Source organism: Ostrinia furnacalis, unplaced genomic scaffold (assembly GCF_004193835.3).
Source record: "Ostrinia furnacalis isolate ACB-3 unplaced genomic scaffold, ASM419383v2 OfSCF7416, whole genome shotgun sequence".
Classification (NCBI taxonomy): domain Eukaryota; kingdom Metazoa; phylum Arthropoda; class Insecta; order Lepidoptera; family Crambidae; genus Ostrinia; species Ostrinia furnacalis.
The window spans coordinates 25,471-34,934 of record NW_021137655.1 but is presented as its reverse complement, the minus strand read 5'-3'; the positions used below and the strand labels follow the sequence as shown (position 1 = coordinate 34,934).

Genomic DNA, 9,464 nt, shown 5'->3' with positions numbered 1-9,464 from the left:
AGAACGATTTGATTGAGTATGCAGATTTGAATAAAAGGATTTTCAAGAACTTAAGAGGTGAAGTGAAAGCTGTTGGCATCAGAAAAGGCACCTTATATTGTCTACAAATGAGAGTTATATTACCTAATAATTCATGCATGTTTAGCAAAGAGCAGACTGACTTACAAACATGGCATGAGAGGTTATGTCATCAAAACATGCACCATGTTGAGAAAGTTCTAAAGGAAAATGGTGTACAACTTCAATCATCAAATAAAACAATTTGTGAAGGATGTTTTTATGGAAAAATGACACGTTTGCCATTTAATTCAAGGGAGGTAAGAGCAACATCTCCAGGGCAAATTATATGTTAGTATGCAGTATATTTATTGATGCCTTTGCGTGGTGACAACCTAAACCGTAGACAAGTTTGGCTCTCGTTCAACTTCCGGTCTCTCTCTTCCTGTTTGCGATGTGAGCAAGCACGGTGTGCATTTTTACTTTGTGCAATTTCTGTACTTACAATTAAGTTTATAGTAAACTTTATAAAGCTGCAAACTGAATTTCATTCAAATAACCTTAACAGTTTTTGATGGGTTGTGTTAACACGGACAACTAGGTACGGAATCCTACACTGCGCGTGTCACGACACGCACTTGGCAATTTTTTTGTTATTTAGTTTATTTTGCGTAAGCTGCCTAACATATCTACAACTGTAAATAAAACTAGTCACATAAGAATTAACATTTTAATATCACAACAATAACAAGTCACTGCGCCCTCGGCACACGGAGGGCGGAGGGCGGAGGCCTATAGCAGCGGGATGCTGGGCCGGTCGAGCATGCGGCAGGTGTTGGGCGCGGCGGCCATGCGCACGTAGCCGCGGTCCTGCAGGTGCGCGCCCCACGAGTTCTTCACGATGAAGTACGGCTCCCCGCGCGCGTCGCTGTTGAAGCCCACCGCCAAGCTGGCGTGGTTGTACCGCCGTCGCGCAGGATCATTCCCACTGAAATCGTAACAAAAGTTTTTGATTCATTTCATTCATTCAATATTTTATTACGACTGAGTTAAAACTAGAATTGATTAGAGATACAATAACACTATGCTAGAAATAGGTACTCTCAGTACTTAACGCGATCGAAACTCGTAAGTACATATTAAATAATTTAGGTAGGGTGGTGGCACCAAATATCGGCCATGTCAACTTTTTTTGGAGTTTGTTCACTGCTTGTAATTTTTACATTAATAGCTTTTGCTTTCTTGCAATGCCCTTTTTGGGTAGAGGGATAGTGAAACTTCATTACTACATTCGCAAAATTACGAATCATTTGTTGATAATACAGGGTGGAAACGTTAAGTGATCTCACTCGATTATTTCTAAACTATACATACAAGATATCTAAAAACTGGTTACTGATCCTGAAAGTGCTTCACGAGCTCTTTCAAATGGTACTAATAATAGGTTACAGAATAAACTGTAACTATACGAAAATTCAATGTTTCCAGCTTCCATACTAAATGTATGCCAACCACACAGTATTAAAAGTGTATTTTTTTTTAAATTTAATAATAAACTTAAAATAAACTCATAATTTGCATTCTTATTTATAATTATTTATAGAAAATATTAGTTTTAGGCTTTACTTGCTATAATAATTATCAAGAAATGAGTGCCATGACTGTGGTAGTACTAAATGTATGGAAAATGGAAACATTGAATTTTTAGATAGATCCAGTTTATTCTGTAACCTATTGTTGATATCGTTGGATAGAGCTCGTGAAGCACTTTAAGGATCAGTAACCAGTTATACGATATCTTGTGTAGTTTTCAATAATTTGTGGCTTTACCAAATGTATGGAGGCTGGAAACATTGAATTTTCGGATAGATCCAGTTCATTGCTTTCGGGGACTGGTCAATCCAAGTTATTCAAATTTATTAATGCGAGTCATTTCTACTAGTATTTAAGTATCTTAATCTGTAAGTCTAGATATTAGCACTATTACATAAAATAATATACTTGATAAAATATTGAATGTTTATTTACATGACTGTGTCATAACAATGAAATCGCATGTTGCTAAGCAACCATAAAGAAGGTCAGACATGACACGCCTCCGCCGTGATTCCTGGCTGCAGCACTGCTGGCACCAGTGGCGCCGGCAGCAGCTGGTCTAGATGGCGCGTCCAGGTCAGACCGTCGTCCGTACGCACGACATAGTGCAGCTTGCCCAGGCGCTGTACCACTGTGGCAAATGTCCACTTCTGAGCGGAGCTTCCGTAAAGTCTAGCCTGCACTCTGTCTCCACAAACAAAATGTCTTGTATGTGAGGCATACAAGACATTTTGTTGATAAAATAATTAATAATTTCTCCTTGATAAAATATTGAATGTTTATTTACATGACTGTGTCATAACAATGAAATCGCATGTTGCTAAGCAACCATAAAGAAGGTCAGACATGACAAGCACGTTACTACCTTGTTTAATATGCCACGCAATTTTGTATACCCATTCTTATAAGATACACCATACAAGAATGCGTGGTAAATTCAGTGAACTGCTCCTGAATCAAATGTACCTACTACGCTTTTTCTATTTTTTATATTAACCGGCAGACAGTGGTGACTGAGTTTGTTGCGGCGACTTTGACTTTGATTATGTAACCTATTATTGGTACCGTTTGATAGAGCTCGTGAAGCACTTTCAGGATCAGTAATTAGTTTTTTGATATCTTGCATAGTTTAGAAATAATCGAGTGAGATCACTTATCGTTTCCACCCTGTATAGATGTTTTTTTTCGAGTATACCAATTTCCCTTAATATCCGCCTCTAACACCCTAATATCCGCCGCATGTGACCCTAATATCGGCATACCTTTTCTAAAGCGAAGTAAAGTCAATAAGACTACTAAAGTAATAATTAACTTTTAAAAAAAATAAAACCGACTTCAAATGCGTGAACACAAAAAAAACTAAAAATTAAAAATATTGCGTATAAAAAAGTTCATCCTTAATTTTCCACCCATGAAATATTTTCTTCAAATTCGCATGAAACCACCCTTTTCAACCGACTTCAAAAAAGGAGGAGGTTCTCAATTCGACCCGTATGTTTTTTTTTTTTTTTTTTTTTTTTTTTTTTTTTTTTTTTTTCTTTATTCTATGTTTGTTACGCGATAACTCCGCCAATTATGAACCGATTTGAACAAATCTTTTTTCGGCGTATAGGTAATACCTCAAGGGTGGTCCCATTTAAATTTAATAATAAAAAAACAACCCCCAAGGGTGGAAAATTGGGGATGAACTTTTTTATACGCAATATCTCCGCCGATTATGAACCAATTTTTTTTGGTCTCAGTGTACTGCCTACCTTCAGTGGTAACATCAAGGTAATAATTAGTTAACTAAAAAGCAAGAAATAAGTAAAATTTTATAAAAAAAAATAAAACCGACTCCAAAAAACCTACACTAAAACGTAGAAAAATAATTACTAATTACCTACTTATTTATTAGGACGAATTATTAATATTTATGTAGGTATACCATGATTGATACTTTTGGAGTCGGTGCAGGCAAACTTTACATGTTTCATAATCTTGGCACCGACTCCAGAAGTATCAATCATGGTATACCTACATAAATATTAATAATTCGTCCTAATAAATAAGTAGGTAATTAGTAATTATTTTTCTACGTTTTAGTGTAGGTTTTTTGGAGTCGGTTTTATTTTTTTTTATGATAATACCTATTCAACAAAAAAATAATCGTTCAAATTGATTTATAATCGGCGGAGATATTGCGTATAAAAAAGTTCATCCCCAATTTTCCACCCTTGGGGGTTGTTTTTTCTATTATTAAATTTAAATGGGACCACCCTTGAGGTATTACCTATACGCCGAAAAAAGATTTGTTCAAATCGGTTCATAATTGGCGGAGTTATCGCGTAACAAACATAGAAAAAAAAAAAAAACATACGGGTCGAATTGAGAACCTCCTCCTTTTTTGAAGTCGGTTGAAAAATATTAACGATTTATATTTCAACTCGGGTACAAATCGCTTTTCTTAGCTCTTATCTACCTATCATTATTAATGAAAAACCATTGCAGACCATTTTTAACCGACTTTAAAAAAGGAGGAGGTTATACATATAATTATGTTACACTGTACCTATGTATTTTTTTTCTAGATGCATGTTCACCGATTACTCCGTCTATTGTGGACCGATTTTCAAAATTATTTTTTTGTTCGATAGGGTACACTTCTGAGGTGGTCCCTTCTATTGTGGTAATGACGGACAAGTACGGAACCCTACACTGTGCCACGTGCGCGTGGCACGGACACGCACTTGGCCAATGTTTTTTTGACATGTTTTTCTTCGATAAAAATAGGTCTATGCACAATGCACATGTTGTTATATTATAACACATAATTTCCCTCTCTTCTCGACTGATCTCCTCTGCTCTGACTTACCATCTTTCGTCGGAATAGACGCCCTCTTTGTAAAATATGAAGGAATACGCTCCAGCGTCGTACATGATCACGGCCGGCCCGTAGTCGTGGATCGCCAACTAGAAGAGAATTTAATGATAAAGTAACATCTCGCTTACCTAATTCATTATGGTCTCAAAACGTCATAAAGGTGATATTATGGCCTCAAGACTATTAAGTTTCTAACATGATTTTAGCCATGCAATTGCCACGTAATAAGGTGGAAAGAGCGATAAGGATAATTATAATGAGGCAGGGAAACAGTAGATTTCATCGGGTGGACGAAAACAAGCAAACAAGTATTGTAACTATGTATGAGTATATCCGTTAAGCTAGCACCCATAACACAAGCATTTAATGTTGCTTACTTTGGGGCTAGCTGGCGCTGTGTGTAATAAATTGTCCAAAGATTTGTTTATTAACCGTTATAGTTTTCATTAGCCAACCACCTCTGTGGTCTAGTGGTTAGACCACTTGCTTCAGACGCAGAGGTCCCGGGTTCGATTCCCAGTGGGGGCAGATTTTTCTGTTCGGTTTGGTTGGTGGTAGGACTTGTTCTAAGTCCACCATCTTACCTAAGTCTGTCGCCTTATGGCGATGTTAACATTGTTGTTATCAACAATGTTAACAGCATTCTTGTGTTCCGGCAGTTAGAGGTAAGATAGCCAGTTCCTCTGTGTTTGAAGATTCCGGGTGAAGCTCGCTTTCACCTTTGGCCTGATCATCACTTACCATCAGGTGAGATACAGGCCAAGAGCTTCCTCGTTGTGGATAAAAAAAATTAGAAGTTCATGAAAAGCACTGCCATCATGATTTTTTCCAGATTTTTCAAGCCAGCAGTTTAGCTTTTAGATGGGGGGAGGGGTCATTTAAATAACCACCATTGAAGCTGAATCTCAAATAACAACAAGTATTACCTTAAGAGCGTCGACGTTGAGCGCGGTGACGTTGGCGTGGCCGCGGATGCGCACGCCGGGCGCCGCCGAGCGCCTGCAGGTCAGCTCCTGCAAGCATCGGGCCGTGATCCAAGTGCGTTGATAACGACGGTATAATCATTTCATTTAATTCTTGTGTGTTTTTAATAATATAATAAAATTGTGTCAGCGACACATTCCTAGGTGAATGATTCGTCGATCGAAACAGACATTGACGAAAACGTTTAAAACTTCAATTGGACAGTGGACACTGCAAATTACCAATCCTATTCTTCTTATGGCACAGTTTACACTTTGCGGAAAATCGATCGAGATAATATAACAGTTAGTTTCGCCGTGTGTCGTCCATACTTTGATGTGCGTGCTCGCGCTTCGTCTCGGTCAATTTCCCACAACTGAGCCATTAAGTGTGTTCTGAGTCCTTAGCTGTCCCGAGGCTACCCAATCGTCACTGGTTCAGTTTCATAAATTGGCGGCCAAAGATCCTAGCTACACAAGAGTTGGCTCCGTGCCAAATGAACTTTGAAGGGTTTGTTCATGGAGTGCGGCCTCACCATGTCGGCGAAGGGCGGGTAGTCCTCCTCGTAGGGCACGCCCTCGCGCTGCATGTACGTGTACGCGGCTACGGGCCACGTGGGTTCGCAGCCATTCCCGCCATACCTAAAAGTATAAGTAGGTAACTATATAAATGTCGGAAAAAAGCATGAAAAACTTTTTATAATTAGAAGCCGTGCAGTGTTGTGGCTAAAGCCAATGTTATAAATTAATAATTAACTTTTTTTTAAAAATAAAACCGACTTCAAATGCGTGAACACAAAAAAAAACTAAAAATTAAAAAAAGTTCTACCCTTGGGGGTGAAATATTTTCTTCAAATTCGCATGAAACCACCCTTTTGATAATACCTATTCAACAAAAAAATAATCGTTCAAATTGATTTATAATCGGCGGAGATATTGCGTATAAAAAAGTTCATCCCCAATTTTCCACCCTTGGGGGTTTATTTCTTTTTTTTTTTGTTGGCGAATAAAATTTATAATAATACATTAACTTAAAATGACTTAAAAACTAAAATTTTAAAATTACTAATGATAAAAACTATTTATTTACAAAATAAAAAATACTTCACCCCCAGCGCCGCAGTCAGGAATGGTGCCCAAAAGGCTGGCAGCATTGCCATGTTGAATGGCCAGGCTAATTCTCTGGCCGAAATAGCTGCCAGCCTTTTGATCACCGGTCACCTCGGTGAGCCTCTTTGCCAGTTCCTTATAAAAGGAACGAGCGCTTGGACCCCATGGTCCCATAGTCTCAACCCCAAACGGCACAAATATATAACTCTCATTGAGAGCTGCATATTTGCGCCGCTTGGAGCACTCAGCCGAGGCCGCCGCCGCGCCTGCGGCAAGGGAGGTACCTCCTGTATGAGACGGAGCAAGCGTATCCGCGCATGTTGCGTCCCACACAAGAGGACGTCCCTGCTTCCAGGGAATGAGCGTCATGCCGTCAGGTCTCTTGCCGTCGTCACGGAATATGCCGTTAGGCTCTAAAACTGCTGGCACATTGACGGCGACAAGAGCTCTGCGGATGACGTCATTGATGCAGGCGTGTCGGGAGACTCGACCAGCGCTCATTTGGCATGAGAGGCCATGGTGTCCTAACTCACCGACGCGAGTACCGCAACGACAGCGATGGGGATGGTTTGTCTTGACGCCAAGTCTAAGGGAAATGGCGAGGGACAGTGTACTCCTGTCAAGCAGAGTCCCGATATTGGCCGAAGGAAGAGCATGTAGCCAATAACCGGACTCTGCCTGAAAGACCGCTAGTAGGCGAGCACGCTCTGCAGCATTTTCAGAGGAAGCCAATAAATCACTCTGAAAACGCAAACAGAGCGGCTCGTCCCACTGCCTCTGAGACGATAGAGAGGTAGGTGGATCGGCTCCCGGGCATGCCCTAGTCCAAGCGTTTCTGGCCTCTGCGAGGTGAGCCAACTCCACTACCCCTAAAGAAGGGGACAGTAATTTATTAAAGAGTTCGGCTGTACCATACGCAGAAGACCCTTGGGGGTTGTTTTTTCTATTATTAAATTTAAATGGGACCACCCTTGAGGTATTACCTATACGCCGAAAAAAGATTTGTTCAAATCGGTTCATAATTGGCGGAGTTATCGCGTAACAAACATAGAAAAAAAAAAACATACGGGTCGAATTGAGAACCTCCTCCTTTTTTGAAGTCGGTTGAAAAAAAAACATACGGGTCGAATTGAGAACCTCCTCCTTTTTTGAAGTCGGTTGAAAATCAAAAACACGACTGCTTGCTTACTAATGACAAACCGGCCAACAATGGCTGGGTACAGAGAGGGTAGATAGAGTAGTAAGTGGTAGGGTAGATAGTTACCGCGCGCCGCAGTCCACGATGGCCTGCGGGTTGAGGCGCCGCAGCGCGCCCGCGCGCCGCGCCAGCGCCGTCTCCACCGCGTCCGTCGTCGACAGCGCCCAGCAGCACTGGCAGTTCATTTGCGCTGCGATAGACATAGTACTTCAGTAAGTAACATTTTACTTTGTCTAGCTAGGAGGTCTCAATAGTCAACGGTTGTTATTGCATTCCATTTTTAACCCCCGACGAAAAAACGACGGGGTGTATACATTTGAAGTGTCTGTGTGTCTGTGTGTGTGTCTGTCTGTGGCATCGTAGCTCCCGAACGGGTGAACCGATTTTGATTTTGTTTTTTTTTGTTTGAAAGGTGATCGTCGGGAATGTTCTTAGCTATGTTTGATGAAAATTGGTCCAAGATGGCCGCCGCAACATACATATATGTATTTTTAACAACTCCCTCAATATGGGTATCAAATGAAAGGTCTTGAATAATAGAGAATACTGTGTCATAAAAAAATTAAGAATTGACCTTCAAAAAGCATGAAATAAAAAAAAATAATCAAAAATTTTAAAATCCCCCGACACAAAAAATAAACTCTAAAAACTAACAAATAATATTTTAAACCTATAATAAATTTCGCGGCGGGGTATACCGCTGAAAAATCTGAAAAGGGTCTGACTTAGGCCTAATTCGCACGAGAGTTTAAACAGCGTTGCGTTATAACTAGCGATGGGCCGACTATGGTCTTTGCCGACTAACCGACTAGCCGACTAATCGGTTTTCAAATTGCCGATTAGTCGGCCGACTAATCGGCAATGCCGATCATTCTAATACCTACTTGTCCGAAGAATAATATCTAGATTTTTTCAAAGAAATATGAATATCTAGATTTCTAAAGAGATAAATATAACTTCTTGAGAAATGAGATTTCTATAATATGAGAAAAAATAAAAAGCAACATTACAATCACCTAACAGTACCTAAGGTAGATGTCATAATTTTCGACGGCGGAGGGGTCAGAGGAGGTGACAATATGATCGCCTCCTGCTGGGCTATGATGCGCGGCGTGATATTATTCTTACTTATCGACATCAAAATGTATAGGCAAAATTGCACTTATCGCGGCACGCATCCTAGGCCCACTGATTCCTCTCCACCTGTGATAGTTGATGGCTTTGTCCGGATTCCCATAGTTCTTCACACTAAGGAGATCGCAACTTGACTTTCATTGGTTGGGTTTTTGTGGCGGTCAAGCTGTAGATCCTGGCTACACAGGAGTTGCAGTGGTGGGAACGAGAGGTGGGAATAGTCCCGTAAGGAGATCGCAGGAGCTATTTATGTGGGTATTCCTCATCCTTCTGATGAGAGGAGCCCCACATAATCTACCACTTCCCCACAGGATAGGTATGCAATTCCATGCAATTTTTCCCCAAAAAAAAAGTGACATAATTTTATATGGACAAATTACATAAACTTTACACATTTTTGATGATTTTCTGGTAATTTAACTTATCTTAACTTTGTATGAATTTAGAGACTGATTGCCAAAATTTTAAATCAGGTGAAACCACTTTTTACTGATTTTTTGCAGTTAAAAGTGGTTTAAATAAACGCCCTTGATCTACCTCATAATTATCTTGGTGATTATGAGTTTATTTCATTCACATATTTAATTTTGTAATGCGCCGATTA

General features: G+C 40.0%; 1 protein-coding gene across 1 annotated transcript in view; it reads right to left on the bottom strand.

Moving 5' to 3' along the window:
* Positions 1-742: 742 nt before the first annotated feature.
* Positions 743-9,464, bottom strand: part of LOC114364448 (uncharacterized) — a 31,722-nt gene continuing 23,000 nt past the window's right edge. Inside the window, exons 17-21 of the mRNA XM_028320618.1 lie at positions 7,793-7,916; positions 5,955-6,060; positions 5,383-5,469; positions 4,448-4,545; positions 743-985 (exon numbers count right to left, since the gene is read on the bottom strand). Coding sequence (XP_028176419.1) covers positions 790-985; positions 4,448-4,545; positions 5,383-5,469; positions 5,955-6,060; positions 7,793-7,916 — 611 coding nt within the window. The 3' untranslated portion in view covers positions 743-789. The remainder of the gene's footprint in view (positions 986-4,447; positions 4,546-5,382; positions 5,470-5,954; positions 6,061-7,792; positions 7,917-9,464) is intronic.